This window comes from Tachyglossus aculeatus, unplaced genomic scaffold, assembly GCF_015852505.1.
Source record: "Tachyglossus aculeatus isolate mTacAcu1 unplaced genomic scaffold, mTacAcu1.pri SUPER_32, whole genome shotgun sequence".
NCBI lineage: Eukaryota > Metazoa > Chordata > Mammalia > Monotremata > Tachyglossidae > Tachyglossus > Tachyglossus aculeatus.
In genome coordinates this window covers 2105045-2122226 of record NW_024044838.1, presented here as the reverse complement: position 1 = coordinate 2122226, position 17182 = coordinate 2105045, and the positions used below count along the sequence as shown (strand labels likewise).

Genomic DNA, 17182 nt, shown 5'->3' with positions numbered 1-17182 from the left:
CGTTCTCCTGCCACGATTCATACGAGAGATCAGTCAGTCAATCACATTTATTGAGCACTTACTGTGTGCAGAGCATTGTACTAAGCACTTGGGATAGTGCAATATAACAGAGTTGGTAGACACATTCCCTGCCCAAAATGACCTTACAGTCGAAAAAGGAGCACAGACATTAATAGAATTAAATAATCTAATAAAAATATTATTATTATATATAAATTAATAGTATTTATCGAGCACTTACTGTGTACAGAGCACTGTACTAAGTGCTTGGGAGACACAACACAACAATTAATAGACACATTCCCTGCTCACAGTGAACTTACAGTCTAAAGAGTATCATGTCAGGTGACTCAATATCACATTGGGCAGGTTTGGACCTCCTCTGTGCAGGACTTCAGGGTCCCCAGGAGCAGTGTGGCTTACTGGAAAGAGCAAGGGCTTGGGAGTCAGAGATCGTGGGTTCTAATCCCGGCTCTGCCACTTGTCAGCTGTGTGACTTTGGGCAAGTCACTTAGATTCTCTATGCCTCAGTTGCCTCATCTGTAAAATGGGGATTAAGACTGTGACCACTACTTGGGACAACCTGTAAACTTGTAACTCACCCAGTGCTTAGAAGAGTGCTTGGCACATAGTAAGGATGCAACAAATACCATCATCATTATCATTATTATTATTCTAAGAAATGCCACTCCCAGGCAAAACTCCCGGTAGATGTCCTCTGGGAATCCTCCAAGGAACAGCTGGTGCTTTGTCAGAGGAGAGGCCAGAGTCGAAAGGAAAGTATTTCAGCCTTTGTGCAGGAGGAGAAAGGGAGCAGAAGATTATACCTCTACACTGGAGCATCTCAGTAGAGTCAGGAACAGCTGGGAGACTGATGGAAATTTGAATATTTGGGACCAGCAGAAATCAGCACCCTCAATCAATTAATCAATGATACTTATAGGGAACTTACTGTGTGACTTGAGCACAGTACTGAGTGCTTGGGGGGCAGGGGGTACAATACAACATGAGTTCCCTTCCCACAGTGATCTTACAGTCTTGGGGGTTATAGTTTATTATTGTTATCATTATATATTGTAAAGGATTATAGAGTTTAAAACCTTCATCCCAAGGCTTCTCCAGTGAGTTTAAATAAGAGTGAAGCACTTAGTATAGTGGTCTGCAGACAGTAAGCATTCAATAAATGCCATCGATTGACTGATTGTACTCTCCTAAATGCTTTGTACAGTGCCCCTATACACGGTAAGTGCTTAATGAATATACTGATTGAGTGTACATAAAGGCACAGATAGGTATCTTGTTGTCAGTCACCTTTCTCTTCTCTCCCTCTCTCTTCTCTTTTCTACTTGTTTCCCCCTCTAACCTATCACCCTCTATCTCTTCCTCTCCTTTTCTCTTTCCCCCTCTTTTCCTCTTGCTTCTTCCTCTCTCTTTCTCTCTGTAGTGGTAATGCCCTGGCCCCCACCCGCTCTTCCATGTTCTGCTTCTTAGTATACATCCCTAGAATGCTCTCTCATCCCTCTGGGTGAGCGGGCCATTTTCCCAGGATGTCTATCTGATTGGAAACAGTTCCCGCTTCGTAACCTTGTAGTGTAGCCTTGCTGTGCGTTGCTTATACGAAGCACCCTCGTACCGGTTGGCCCTCCCCGTATTTCCAGGATGTAGCTATAAACAACTGATAGCAAGCTCATAGTCTGCAGTGGCTATATAAATCCCGCCCATAGCGTCGGGGGTTATGGTGTGTTGTTAGGGGCCCTGCAGCCACTCAGGGCCAGTCTGTGAGTATATGTCCCCACAATAAACCTCTATAACTCAGCGAACTGGTGTGGTCTGCCTCCTTCTTCGGGAATTCCTTGGCTGTCCTGTTACGCAGTGACAGCACCATGCAGGATTTGCTGGAACACCTTCTGTCTCCTTGCCTTGTCTTGTTCACCTCCTTCCTCTTTTCTTTATCTTTCTATTTTTCCGTTTGACGGTCTTTGCAGTTGTAGGTGACCATCTATGAATCTCTGTATCTCTGCCCCCAAATGCTTATTTATTATTAAATGAATGCAAAATATATTATTATTATAATTTTGTATTTATTAAGTACACACAGTAAGCACTCAAAACTACGATTTATCGATGGATTGATTACTTCCTGGTGGTCCTCTTCAAACTCTATTTCTCTAACCCCTTCTCTGCCACATTTCCTTCACCTTTCTTGGTTTCTGTGTTTCCAAATGTTTCCATGTCTATTTCTCTATCTTGCACTGTTTCTGTCTCTGCCCTTTCTCTTTCTGTCTTCCTCAAAGTTTGTTGTACTCTCCCAGGTGCTTGCTACAGTGTTCTGTAAAGTGGAGATGATGCTTACTATGTGTCAGGCACTGTATTAAGAATTGGGGTAGAAACGAGGTAATTGCGTTTGACACGGTCCCTATCTCACATAGGGCTCACAGTCTAAATGTAGGCCTTCCCAGATTGAGCCCCCTCCTTCCTCTCCCCCTCCTCCCCCTCCCCATCCCCCCGCCTTACCTCCTTCCCCTCCTCAGAGCACCTGTATATATGTATATATGTTTGTACATATTTATTATTCTATTTATTCATTTCACTTGTACATATTTATTCTATTTATTTTATTTTGTTAATATGTTTTGTTTTGTTGTCTGTCTCCCCCTTCTAGACTGTGAGCCCGCTATTGGGTAGGAACCGTCTCTATATGTTGCAAACGTGTACTTCCCAAGCGCTTAGTACAGTGCTCTGCACACAGAAAGCACTCAATAAATACGATTGAATGAATTAATAAATCCTCACTTTACAGAGGCACAGAAAAGTGAAGTGACTTGTCCAAGATCATTCAGCAGACAAGTAGAGCTAGAATTAGAACCCAGGTCTTCTGACTCCTAGGCTCATGCTTTATCTATTGGACCATGCTGCTATATTCCCACTCAGTTGAGTAGTCTTTGTCTTATTCGCTTATTCCATAACTATAGGTCAAAACTCTCAAAAACCCACATTGTACTGTTTATCAGTATCAATATGATGGGACAAAATACTTGCCTGGGATGGCAGGAATGCATGATAATAGTAATGAAAAATAAGAAATATTTCAGAAGAGTTAGAGTATGGCAAAAATGATATCTATTCTTGTCAGAGAAAAAAAAAGGACATGGATAATGCAAACCATTTGTTTTTTTAAAATGGTATTTGTGAAGTTGAGGCATACATTAAGTCATGCCTCAAGCACTGTTCTAAGCACTGGGGTAGATACAAGACAATTAGGTCCCACCTGGGGCTCACTGTCTTAATCCCCATTTTGCAGATGAGGTAGTTACCTCACAGAGAAATTCAGTACCTTGCCCAAGGTCAATAGCAGAATAATGGCTGAGCCAGGATTTGAAGCCAGGTCCTCTGACTCCTATGCCCATGTTCTTTCCACTAGGCCACATTGCTTCTCACTAGGCTATACTGCTTCTCTGCATAGATTGAGACTTCTGTTCATTCCCTGAGGATCGCTTCCTCACAGAATGCTTTGGGAATTCATTCCTAGGAAGACTAACTCTGGTCCTGTTCTTATTCCCTAAATAATAATAATGGTATTTGTTAAGTGCTTACTATGTGCGAAGCACTGTTCTAAGCGCTGGGGTGGTTACAAGGTGCTCAGGTTGTCCCACGTGGGGCTCACAGTCTTAATCCCCATTTTACAGATGAAGTAACTGAAGCTCAGAGAAGTTGAGTGATTTACCCAAGGTCACACAGCAGACATGTGGCAGATCTGGGATTAGAACTCATGACCTCTGACTCCCAAGCCCAGACTCTTTCCACAGAGCCACGCTGCTTCTCTAAATGGTTCTTAGATCCTCCGGGAGCCAATTCTAATTTATATGCCATTGATGAAACACATTTAACCTGAATTGGTTTCACACATGAAGGGATGAGAAAGATTCAATGTTTGATGTAACTTACTATTTATAGTGAATTTTGTCCCCTTCCTAGAGAGGACCCTGAGTGATTAAATGTAACATCTCTGAAGCAGTGTGGTCTGGTGGAAAGATCATGGGCCTGGGAGTCAGCGGACCTGGGTACTAATCCCTACTCTGCCACTTCCCTGTTTGTGATCTTGGTTACATGGAAGTGTGAACTGTGTGAACTTTTTTGTGACCTTGCCATGTGGCCTTGGAGAAGCAGCATGGCCTAGTGGATAGAGCACAGGACTGGGTGTCAGAGGGACCTGGGTTCTGATCATGGCTTCACCAATTGTCTGCGATATGACTTTGGGCAAGTCACTTCACTGCTCTGTGCCTCAGTTACCTCACCTGTAAACTGGGAATCAAGATTCTGAGCCCCATGTGGGACATGGACTACATTCAACCTGACTGGATGTATCTGCCCCAGCGCTTAGTAGAGTGCCTGGCACCAATAAACACTAAACAAATACCATAAAAAGTCACTTTATTTCTCTGTGCCTCAGACACTTGAACTGTAAAATGGGGACTCAATATCTGTTTTCCCTCCTTCTTACACTGTTAGCCCCACGTGGGATCTTATGATCTTGTATTTGCCTCAGCAATTAGTATGGCGCTTGACAAATACCATAAAAAATAACAAAAACGAAACCACAAAAAACCCGTTCCCCATGTTCTGACTAATTGTGTAACCTTCTTGCCTGTGAACCTTATATGATATCTTGGGGATCTCAGCGAGGGGTTCAGAGGTGGGAGAGCTGAGAGTGACATAATGAGATGTGGACCTTGGAAAGAAGGAAGAATGAGAGTTTGGGAGCAGTAGGTAAAGAACAATGGGTGAGAAGATGAGGACAGAAGATAACCCGTTTTTAGTTCCATGTCCCTCCTTCTCTCCCTCACTTTCTGCTCTCTTTTTTTTCTTTTTAATGATACGTGTTGAGTGCTTACTGTGTGCCAGAAACTACTAAGCCCTGGGATGACGATAGTCAGGTTGAAACAGTCCATGACCCACATGTGAGCCTGTTGTTGGGTAGGGACCGTCTCCATATGTTGCCAACTTGTACCTCCTAAGTGCTTAGTACAGTGCTCTGCACACAGTTACGCGACCCCCCGATCTCCTCACTGTACCTCGTTCTCGCCCGTCCCGCCGTCGACCCCCGGCCCACGTCATCCCCCGGGCCTGGAATGCCCTCCCTCTGCCCCTCCGCCAAGCTAGCTCTCTTCCTCCCTTCAAGGCCCTGCTGAGAGCTCACCTCCTCCAGGAGGCCTTCCCAAACTGAGCCCCTTCCCTCCTCTCCCCCTCGTCCCCCTCTCCATCCCCCCATCTTACCTCCTTCCCTTCCCCACAGCACCTGTATATATGTATATATGGTTGTACATATTTATTACCCTATTTATTTATTTATTTATTTATTTTACTTGTACATTTCTATCCTATTTATTTTATTTTGTTGGTATGTTTGGTTCTGTTCTCTGTCTCCCCCTTTTAGACTGTGAGCCCACTGTTGGGTAGGGACTGTCTCTATGTGCTGCCAATTTGTACTTCCCAAGCGCTTAGTACAGTGCTCTGCACATAGTAAGCGCTCAATAAATACGATTGATTGATTGATTGATTGACAGTAAGCACTCAATAAATACGATTGAATGAATGAATGAATGAATGGGGCTCATAGTTTTAATCACCATTTCACAGATGAGGTATCTGAGGCACAGAGAAGTGAAGTGATTTGCTCAAGGTCCCACAGCAGACACGTGGAGGCAGAATTAGAAGCCAGGTCCTCTGGCTACTAGGCATGGGCGTTTTCTAGGACTTTCTGCTTGATGTAGAAGCTACCGGTAACCATTGGAGGTACTTGGGGAGACTACACCAAGACACAACCCATCATCCACTATCGGTGGTATTTATTGAGTGCTTATTGTGTGCAGAGCGCTGTATGAAACATTTGGGAGACTACAATACCACAGAGATAGTGGATAGGTTACCTGCCCACAAGGAGCGTAGAGTCTAGAGTGGGAGCAAGACATTAATATAAATCATTTATATTGAATAATTTAAAGATATGTACATAGGTGCTGTGGGGCTGAGGGTGGGGAGGACATCAGAAGTCTAAAGGTCACAGATCCACGTACACAGATGACTCAGAAGGGAGTGGGAGCTGGGGAAAAGAAGGCTTAGTCTGGGACGGCCTCTTGTAGGAGATATGACCTTAATAAGGCTTTGAAGGTGGGCAGAGTGGTGGTTTGGCATATGTGGAAGGGGAAGGAGTTCCAGACCAGAAGGAGGAGGGGTGCCTGGTTTGAGAGTCTAAGATAAGCATCAGGTTTCGAGGAGGGGACCCTATGCCCACTTGAAAGCCACGAAAATCATCCTTCTGACCGTGTTTGCTCCGGATGTTTTATAATCTCTTTCTTGGTACCCTCACGCAGACCGCAGACCACATGGCTAACCTCGCCACGCTGATGGGATTCCTCCTCGCGGTGTTCCCAGGGGTCTGGGAGCTGCAGCTGGTCCAAGCCGTGCAGTTCCTCCTGGTCTATCTGGCAGCCTTGACAGGGAATATCCTCATCATTACCACCACCGCCCTCGACCGGCACCTCCACACCCCCATTCCTCAGGAACCTGTCCTTCATTGACCTTCGCCTCATTTCCATCTCTGTCCCGAATTCCATTGTCACCTCCCTGACTGACCAATGCTCAATCTATTATTGGGGCTGTGTGACACAAGTCCTGTGCGTGACATTTTTCATGGGTTCAAAAATGTGTGTCCTCATGACGATGTCATTTGACCGCTATACTGCCATCTGCTACCCCCAGCTCTGTGACATCATCATGAACCGAGGGGCCGGTGGGAAGATGGCAGCCACCTCCTGGCCCAGCGGGGGACTGTCTTGGGTGATGTACTCTGCCGGAACGTTCACGTTTTGCGAGTCCAAACGATCCAGCAGTTCTTCTGTGACATCTCCCTGCTGAAGATTTCTTTCTCCAAAACATACCTTATCATCGATGTCAGCGTGGCCATTGGTACTGGCTTTGGTTTATTCTCCATTGTCGCTATCATCACCTCTTACTTCCACATCTTCTCCGTCCTGCTGATGCTCCCGTCCACTGAGGGCCGGGCCAAAGCCTTCGTCAACTGCCTGCCTCACCTCGCCGTGAAAAATGTTTTTGTCTTCACTGCCTGTTTTGTATATTTAAAGCCTCCCTCAGACTCCCCCTCGAAGCTGTACCTGTCGGGGTTCGTTTTCTGCACTGTGGTGCCCCTCAGCCTGAACCCCCTCATCTACAGCCTGAGGAACTGGAACATGAAGGCTGCCCTGAGGAGGATTTTGTCTGGCATCTTCATTTCTGGGTGAAGTGAATCCCTCTCTTTCAGTTACCTCATCTGCAATTTATTTATATTACTGTCTGTCTCCCCCTCTAGACCGTAAACTAGTGGTGGGCAGTGAATGTGTCTGTTCTACTGTTCTGTTGTACTTGTACTCTCCCAACTGCTTAATACAGTGCTCTGCACACGGCAAGCACTCAATAAATACAATTCAATGAATTAAGGAATGAAGGAGTGAATCTGTAAAATGGGGATTAAATCCTACTTACTCCCAACTAGACTATAAGTCCCATGTGGAACAGGGTTTGTGTCCACCTAGATAAGCTTGTATCTACCCCAGTGCTTAGAACAGTACTAGACACATGGTAACTGCATAAAGAATATAATGATAGTAGTAATAATAATGATATTACTACTTTCCCTAGGACTTAATACAGTGAATGGGACCCAACTGGTGCTCAATAAATTATGTTACTCTATTATTTCCACCATTCCTCTTCCAATTGCAACACTTTGAGGCAGTGTAAAGAGTGGAATACAGCCTCATTGTATTGTACACTCCCAAAAGCTTAGTGCAGTGCTTTCCACACAGTACATGCTCAGTAGATGCCATTGATTAACTGATTAATGTCTGTCTACCTCTCTAGATTGTAAACTCCATCCCTGTGGGCAGGGAACATGTCTATTGACTCTGTTGTAGATCAGCAGCATGGTCTAAGGGGTAGAGCATGGGACTGGAAGTCAGAAGGACCTGGGTTCTAACCCCGGCTCTGGCATTTTTCTACTGTGCAACCCTGGGCAAGTCACTTAAGGTCTCTGTGGTGCAGTAACCTTTTATATAAAATAGGGATTAAGACCCTGAGCCCCATGTGGGACAGGGACTGTGTCCAACCTGATTACCTTGTATCTACTCCAGTGCTTAGACTAGTGCTTGGTAAATAGTAAGTGCTTATAAGCACCATTATTATTATTATTATTATTATTATTATTATTATTATTATTATTATTTTAATTATTATTATTATTATTATCATTGCACTCTCCCAAATGCTTAGTACAGTGCTCTGCACACAGTAGGCACTCAATAAATATAACTGATCCATAGCCGAGTGGAAACAGTACGGACCTAGGAGTCACAAGGATCTGGGTTCTAATCCCAGCTCCACAGCTTGTCTGCTTTGTGACTTTGAGCAAGTCAATTAACTTTTCTGTGCCTCAGATCTCTCATCTGCAAAATGGGGAGTTAGACTGTGAATCCCAAATGGGACCTGATTATCTTGGATCTAGTTCAACACATGGCACTTAGTAAATGCATAACAAATACTATTTTTATTACTTTTACCGTCTCCTTTCCTTTGCTCTCCTGGGTTCCAGATCCCCATCCCTCATTTGACAGCTCCATGATGGCAGACTCTGGTTTGGAGCTACCTGAAGCTCAGAGAACAGATAGGGCTCAGCTGTTCCTGGCTGTTTTGCCATGAGGAAACTAGTGGTTTCTCACCACTAGGGACTCCCGACTCTCTGATCCTACCCGACAGCATCAGGCTCCTACCAATAACAGAATAATGGCTGCTCTGGTGGGAGATGAGCTCATCAAATCTTTCTTTGTAACTGTTATCTCAACTCAATGACCACCAGACCCTGCTGTCTCAGACATATCCGCATCCCTTCGGTAGACACCAGCCTGGTGAGTGATTTTTTTCTGCCTCAGAATCTGAGACTGGAGATGAAGGGAGACACTAAGATGAGAAGCAGCTAGTGGATAGAGCCTGGTCTGGGAGTCATGGGATCTGGGTTCTATTGCTGGCTCTGCCACTTGTCTGCTGTGTGACCTTGGACAATGAATCAATAGTATTTATTGAATGCTTACTGTGTGCAAACCACTGTACTAAGTGCTAAGGAGAGTACGATATAACAGTGTTGGTTGAAAGGTTCCCTGCACATAACAAGCTTACAGTCCAGAGTGGAATTTCACTTCTCTGTTTCTCAATCACCTCATATGCAGAATCAAGACTGTGAGTACCTATGTGGGACATGGACTGTGTCCCGTCCGATTACCTAGGTTTTTTTTTTTTAATGGTATTTGTTAAACATTGCATTTGGTATTTGGTATCTGTATTTATATATGGTATTTGCCAGACACTGTACAAAGCACTGGCATAGATACAAGATAATCAGGTTGGACAAAGTCCATGTCCCACAGCGGGCTTACAGTCTTCATCCCCATTTTAGACACTGTAGATGAGACACATATAAGTTAAGTGATTTGCTGCAGGTCACACAGCAAACAAGTGGCAGACTTAGGACTAGAACCCAGGTCCTTCTAGCTCCAGACCCGTGCTCTAACACAACTTTCATTATAGAAACAAAATGTGCATGTTGGGTTGTAATAGATCAGCAAGGAAACATAGGAGGGGTAGAGCTTTTGGAGTGCCTCAAAGCCAATGGCAAGTAGATTTTAATAATCATAATAATAATGATGGTACTTTTTAAGCGCTTAATACGTGCCAAGTACTATTCTAAGTGCTGGGATAGATACAAGCTTATCAGGTTGTCTCACGTGGGGCTCACCTTCTTAATCCCCATTTTACAGATGAGGTAACTGAGGCACAGAGAAGTGAAATGACTTGCCCAAAGTCACATAGCTGACAAGTGGGGGAGATGGGATTAGAACCCATGACCTCTGACTCCCAAGCCTTCTGAATCTTTCCACTAAGCTGCGATCCAAGGGCAAAGGGTCACGCAGAAGAGAGAAGGAGTATGGGAACAGAACCCTACTGAAATCACATCTCCCCCAGAAAGCCTAACCTAACTAATTTTTCATTCCCCCAGCCCATTTTCTTTATTCATTCAGTCGTATTTAATGAGCACTTACTGTGTGCTGAGCACTGTACTAAGTTCTTGGTAAGTACTATTCGGAAACAGAGACAATCCCTACCCAACAACGGGTTCAGTTTACTTACTGCTTCTCCCATGCCCTTAGTCCCCACCCTGCAAGGACTGAGGCAATCTTCCCCATCTCCACTCCTTTGTGGCAATAGTGATTGTGGTATTTCTTAAACGCTTACTATGTGCCAAGCACTGGGGTAAATGCAAAGTAATCAGGTGGGACACAGTCCCTGTCCCACATGGGACTTACAGTCTTAATGCTCAGTTTCCACCTGAAGCCCAGAGAAGGGAAGCAGCTTGCCCAAGTTCACACAGCAGACATGGGACAGAGCCGGGATTAGAACTCACATCCTCTGACTTACAGGTCCATGCTCTTTCTGCTTGGACATGCTGCTTCTTCTATGTGCATATCTTTGTCTTTGGGTTGCTTCCCCTAACTGCTATGTATCTTAAAGCCTATCTCCCCTGTGAGAAGCAGCATGACTTAATGGAAAGAGCACGGTCCTGGGAGTCGGAGAACATGGGTTCCAATCGTGGCTCCACCACTTGTCTGACGGGTGACCTTGGGCAAGCCTCTAAACGTCTCTCAGCCTCAGTTACCTCAGTCAATAAATATGACTGATGATTGATGAGTTACCTCATCTTTAAAATGGATTAAGACTGTGAGCCCCACTTGGGGCAACCTGATTTCCTCGTATCTATATGCTTGGCACAATCCTACTTCATAGACTGTGATCCCTATATGGAACAAGGACTGTGTCCAACTTGATTATGTTTTATCTATTTCAGTACTTAGAACAGTGCCTGGCATGTGGTAAACGCGTAACAAATACCGTGGTTATTATTATCGTTGTTATTATTATTATTACGAGGATGAAGTTGGATGCCTACAGTTTGTAGACTGCAAGCTCGTTGTTGGTAGGGGCCATGTCCATCAACTCTGCGTGGCTTAGTGGAAAAAGCACAGGCTTGGAAGTCAGAGGTTGTGGGTTCTAACCCCGCCTCTGCCACTTGTCTGTTATGTGACCTTGGCCAAGCCTTTTAACTTCTCTATGCCTCAGTTACCTCATCTCTAAAATGGCGATTAAGATTGTGAGCCGTATGTGGGTCAACCCGATTACCTTGTATCTATCCCAGCGCTTAGAACAGGCCTTAGCACATAGTAAGTGATTAACAAATACAATAATTATTATTATTATTCTCCCAAATGCTTAGTATAGTTCTCTGCACACAGTAAGCACTCAGTAAATATGATCGATTGAGGGATAGCTGGAATTGCTTTGGCCCTGTGCCTTGGGTTCTTTTGGGTTCTGGATTCTGTCAGATTTTTCCTAGTGACCATTGCACAGCGTCTATTACTTTCCTTTACATATTCTGTTCCTCTTTAGACTCTACCTACCAACCCTGAGAAGTGAGAATGCTGACTTTCCCCAATAATGTGGTCCAGGGCATCTGGTGTCTCCTTCAGACTGGAGTAGGGGTCATGGGAAACTCCCTCCTCATCACTCTCCATGTTTCCACGATCCTCTTGGAACCCAGGTCGAAGCCCACGGACCTGGTAATCGTCCACCTGGCTCTAGTCCACATGCTCCTTACCAGAGTGGTCACTGTGTCAGCATCAGCTCAGCGTCTGCGGCTCCTGCAGATGGATGTTGGATGTAAGACATTCCGCTACGAATATCGGGTGACCAAAGTCCTCTCCATCTGCACCACTGACCTTCTGAGTACCGCCAAGTCCATGATCATCAACCCCAGTTCCTTTCCATAGACCCAGATCAAAGCCCGGTCCGAATGAATATCCTCCCAAACCTTATCCTCCTGAAGCTCTTCAACTCGATCGTGGACATCAACCTCCGGTTCAAAACCGTTGCATCTCCCAACGTGACCAGCTGCGAGCCCACATTCAATGATGACTACTGTTCCGTCAGGCCCGTCAACAGACTCGTAGGGCTGTTCCTCTTCCTTAAGGCACTCTGCGACGTCCTCACCTTGGGATTCTAGTGGCTACATGGTCGTCTCCTCTTCCGCCACAGTCGGAAGGTCTGGCATCTCCACGGCCAGCACTCACCTCCTCGGAAATCCCCAGAAATGAGAGCAACCCACACTGCCCTGTTGCTGAGCAGCTGCTTCGTGGCCTTCTACTGCGAGTATTTCATACAGTCACTGTTTCTGGGGAGTTCCCTCAGGAACAACATCATCCTCCTGAATGCGAATATGTTTGTGGTCAGCGGTTATGCCACCGTCAGCTCCTTCTTGCTGCTAAGCAGAAACTCCAAGTTTGTCAAGTTCTGAGAGGCCCATTTGAGGAAGACAAGGCTCCATCTCATGAGGAGCCTATGCCCTTCCCAGGATCGTCTTTTATACCAGGGATTTTTCCTGAGGTAGCAGCATGGTCTAGTGGAGAGAGCACACACCTGGAAGTCAGAAGGACCTGGATTATTATCCCAGCTCTGCCACTTGACTGCTGTGTGGATTTGGTTAACTCACTTAACTTCTCTGTGCTTCAGTTTCCTGGTCTGTGAAATAGGGAGTAAGACTGTGAAGCCCCATGTGGGACATGGACTGTGTCCAACTTGACTAATTTGCATCTACCCTAGTGCTTAGTACAGTACCTGGCACATAGTAAGCACTTAATAAATACTATTAAAAAGAAACAGCACCCAACACAATCTGAGACTAAAATTCATGACTTTCAGATTTAAAGATGAACACACTGTCTCCTGTGATATGAGAGCTATGGGCGGTGCTACAATGCAGAATTAAGAAGGAGCAAGTGAGCTCAAGGGATCGAATAGAGGGGGTTACAGTCAGAGGATTGGGTTCTTATCCCTACTTTGACACTTTTCTGCTGTGTGACCTTACAACACATCACTTCAATACTCTGGGCCTCAGTTTTGTCAATTTTAAAATTCAACACTTAGACTGTGAGCCCCTTGTGGGACAGGGATTGTGTCCGACTTGATTAATTTGTATCTAACCCAATGTTTAGAACAGTGCTTGACAAATAGCTTGACACACTTTCAATAAAGTAATGGAGCAGAAAGGATTGATGAAGTAAGGATGTTCTTGAGGATGAAATTCTGGGGCTCCTTGATATGCTATTTCTATATGTCCCTCCATAGAGGAGTGTAACTCTCTTTATATGAAGGTCTGGAGTCCTTGCCCTTTTTAAATTCATATGATTTCTTTAGCCCCTAATGATTTCATTCAACAACCCATCTGATCCAGGAGGCCTGACCAGACTGAGCTCCCTCCTTCCTCTTCCCCTCCTCCCCCTCCCCATCGCCTCGCCTTACCTCCTTCCCCGCCCCACAGCACCTGTATATGTGTATATATGTTTATACATATTTATTACTCTATTTATTAATTTTATTTTATTTGTACATATTTACTCTATTTAATTTTGTTAATATGTTTTGTTTTGTTCTCTGTCTCCCCCTTCTAGACTGTGAGCCCACTGTTGGGTAGGGATCGTCTCTATATGTTGCCAACTTGTACTTCCCAAGCGCTTAGTACAGTGCTCTGCACACAGTAAGTGCTCAATAAATACGATTGAATGAATGAATGAATGAATGATCCCTCCAAATCTCCACTACTCCCAAATTCTCATCGTCATCATTATCATCATTATCATCATCATCATCGTCATTTTCATCATCACAATATTTCCAACCTTGAAAGTCTGAGAAAATGATGATACTTGTCAAGTACTTACTATATATTAAGTACTTGTGTAGACACATGATCATCAGGTCCCTCATGGGTCTCACATTCTATGTAGGAGAGGGATAGGCATTGATTTCTCTTTTACAGATGAGGGAACTGAAGCCCAGAGAATTAAATGGCTTTTACAAGGTCACATAGCAGACAAGTGATGGAGCTGGGACTAGTACCCGGGTCCTCTCTGTGGCCCAGGCTCCTTCCACTAGGCTCGAGACCAGAACAGTAGCCACTGGAGGGTGAAAGGTGAAAGGACTCAATAAGGGAGGAGTAGAAAAGCGAGTGTTTTCGAGAGGTGGCATGGTTCAAGGGGTTAGATGATACAAACATCAGGGGGACCAGTTCTTATGAGTCAGTGATATTTTATTGAGTGCTTACTATGCGCAGAGCACTGTACTAGTAACTGGGAAGACTACCCAACCAGGGAGTTGGTAAACACATTCCCTTCCTGCAATGAGCTTACAGTCTACAGAAATGTCAATCAATCAATGGCATTTATTGAGCGCTTACTGCATGCAGAGCACTGTACCAAGCAGCTGAGAGAGTACAATAGAACAGAGTTGTTAGATGCAATCCCCACCCACAAAGAGCTTACAGTCTAGAGGGGAAGATGGACATAGAAATAAATTCCTGATAGGGGAAATAATTAGTTAGTCAATCATCAATCTAGTAATGCCTAAATCAACAGTCTAAAAATCCCCAACGAAAATAATCAGTCAATGATATTTACTGAGCACTTTCTGTGTTCCAAGTACCTGTACCAAGTGTTGGAAAAAGTACAGTAAAAAAAAGTTGATAGACATGATCCTTGCCCACAAAGAGTTTACAATTTAGAGGACAGGTAGGCAGGAGGAGAATAGGGAATGGGACAGGATAGTGTTTGAGGAGAGGGAAACAGACTACTTTGCCAACAAAGTAGAGGGGAGATATGTCGATATGCCTCATCTTGGGGCAAGAGAACTTTCAGCTTTCAGGACAGATGATTGACCTCTTCCAGAACAAAAGGTCATTTTCTGTTAGAGAACCATTATGAGAAGCAGCATGATGTGGTGGATAGAGCACGCGCTGGGGAGTCAGAGTTCATGGGTTCTAATCCCATCCCTGCCACTTGTTTACTGTGGGTCCTTGGGAAAGTCCCTTCACTTCTCTGTGCCTCAGTTACCTCATCTGTAAAATGGGATTGAAACTGTGAGCCCCACGTGGGACCGAGACTATGCCCAACCCGATTTGCTTGTATCTACCCCGGTGCATAGTACAGTTCCTGGCACACAGTAAACACTTATTATTGTTATCGTTATTATTATTATTATCGGCATAACATCCTCCCTAGAGCAGCTTTCATAGCCTTATTCCTCAAGCTGTAGATGACAGGGTTCAAAGCCGGGGGCACCATGGAATAGAAAATGGACAGAAGCAAGTCTAGACCTGATGGACAATTGGAGGATGGAATTAAATATTCAGAAACACTCAGGGAGATGAAGAAAGTCACGACGATGATATGGGGCAGGCAGGTGGAGAAGGCTTTGGACCGGCCCTCGACCGACGGCATCCTCAGCACAGCCAAGAAGATACAGATGTATGAGGCGATTATGTATGCGAAACAGACGGCAAAGGAACTGGCAGACAGAACAACGAGTGAATATTCACGTATGTTTCCTTGGGGACCAGAGAGCTTCAGAAGCTGGGGGATTTCACAGAAGAACTGGTGGATCACGTTGGGCCCAGAGAAAGGTTCAGAGAAAGTGGCGACCGTGTGCATGAGGCCGGAGAGGCCTCCGCTGAGCCAGGAGGCGGCTGACATCTTCCCACAAGCCCCTCTGTTCATGACAACCTCATAGTGCAAGGGGTGACAGATGGCAACGTAGCGATCGTAGGACATCACTGTGAGCAGGGCCACCTCAGAGACAAAAGCCAAAACAAAGAAAAATACTTGCAGAACGCATCCCTGGAAAGAAATGGAGTTGTTGTTGGTCACTGAATTGAAGAAAGATTTGGGTACTGTGATGGAGATGAGGCAGAGGTCGAGTACGGACAGGTTCCTGAGGAAGAAGTACATTGGCGTGTGAAGGCTCCGATCGAGGGTGGTGACGGCGACGATAAGGAGATTCCCTGTCAGGGCCGCCAGGTAGACCAGCAGGAACAGTGTGGCATGAACCAGCTGCAGCTCCCGGACCTCAGAGAAACCCAGGAGCAGGAATTCCATAATCTCGGTGCCATTGGCCATCTGAGTGAAAGGAAAGTTTGGAGGAAACTTCTGTTTTGAAACAAACAAGTACACGTAGTTTAATGAATGTCTGAAAACAGTTGTGACAAAGGTACCCATGTGGACAAAAACTGCAAGAAATCACAGGGGTTTTTGACAAGGTTTGTCTCTCAATTTCGCCTTCCCATAACTCTCCTGATTAACCAGTTATTCTTCTTGGTCTCCTGGAGTGTAATACCTCTGGCCTCAGAGACCTAGCACCTCAGAGTCCTAGCACTAATAATAATAATAAAAATAATAATTGTGATATTTGTGAAGTGTTTACTATGTGTCAAGCACAGTCTTAGCGGTGGTGTAGATTCAAGATAATCAGGTCCCAACTGGGGCTCAATGTCTAAGTAAGAGGGAGAGCAGGTATTGAATTCCCATTCTGGAAATGAGAGAACTGAGGCACAGAGAAATTAAGTGACTTGTTCGAGGTCACATAACACGTAATTGGCAGACCAGGATTAGAACCCAGCTTCTCTGACTCCAAGGCTCAGGCTTTTTCCACTAGGCCATGCTGCTTGGTCTAGGCATTACCACGTACCAAAGAGCATAGAAAGGTACTCCTGTTCTGGCTTAATATTCGCGAAGTAGAACATTCTCCATCTAGCTCCAAGAACTTTATTTTTTCCCTTGCTGCTTGTTTAGAAAAACTATTTACTTCCGTTATAGTTAAGTAATGGTTTTAGAGTAATATGAAATGCCTCCCAATACTAGTAGTTAACGCCTAGGATATGTAGTACAATGCCTCAGCGCTTAGTACAATTCCTGGTAGAAAGTAAGTGCTTAATAAATGCCATTATTGTCCATTAGACATTACTTTCTTTTGGGCCTGGTGGACACTGGTTTTGCCTACCTCAATGTAACTATAATGAGCTGTGCGGGTGATGCAGTTAGCCCCACATGTAGAGGAAGTGGGAAGGAGGAACTAGGGAATTTGCTAAAAGACAAATGTTCCTCCTGACCCCTCCCTTGATCAAATAATCAATGAGATTTATTGATGCTTACTGTGTGCAGAGTGTGCTACTAAGCACTCGAGGGAGTAATGGCAATAA

At 44.8% G+C, this 17182-nt stretch overlaps 1 protein-coding gene across 1 annotated transcript; it reads right to left on the bottom strand.

The window, feature by feature from the left end:
• Positions 1–15185: 15185 nt before the first annotated feature.
• On the bottom strand, positions 15186–16103 carry LOC119921863 (olfactory receptor 14J1-like). The gene has a single exon (XM_038741860.1). The coding sequence runs from the start codon at positions 16101–16103 to the stop codon at positions 15186–15188; it is 918 nt and encodes a 305-aa protein (XP_038597788.1).
• Positions 16104–17182: the final 1079 nt, after the last annotated feature.

Coding starts and splice junctions, on each gene's coding strand:
- LOC119921863 (XM_038741860.1), bottom strand. CDS start 16,103: ATGGCCAATGGCACCGAGATTATGGAATTCCTGCTCCTGGGTTTCTCT.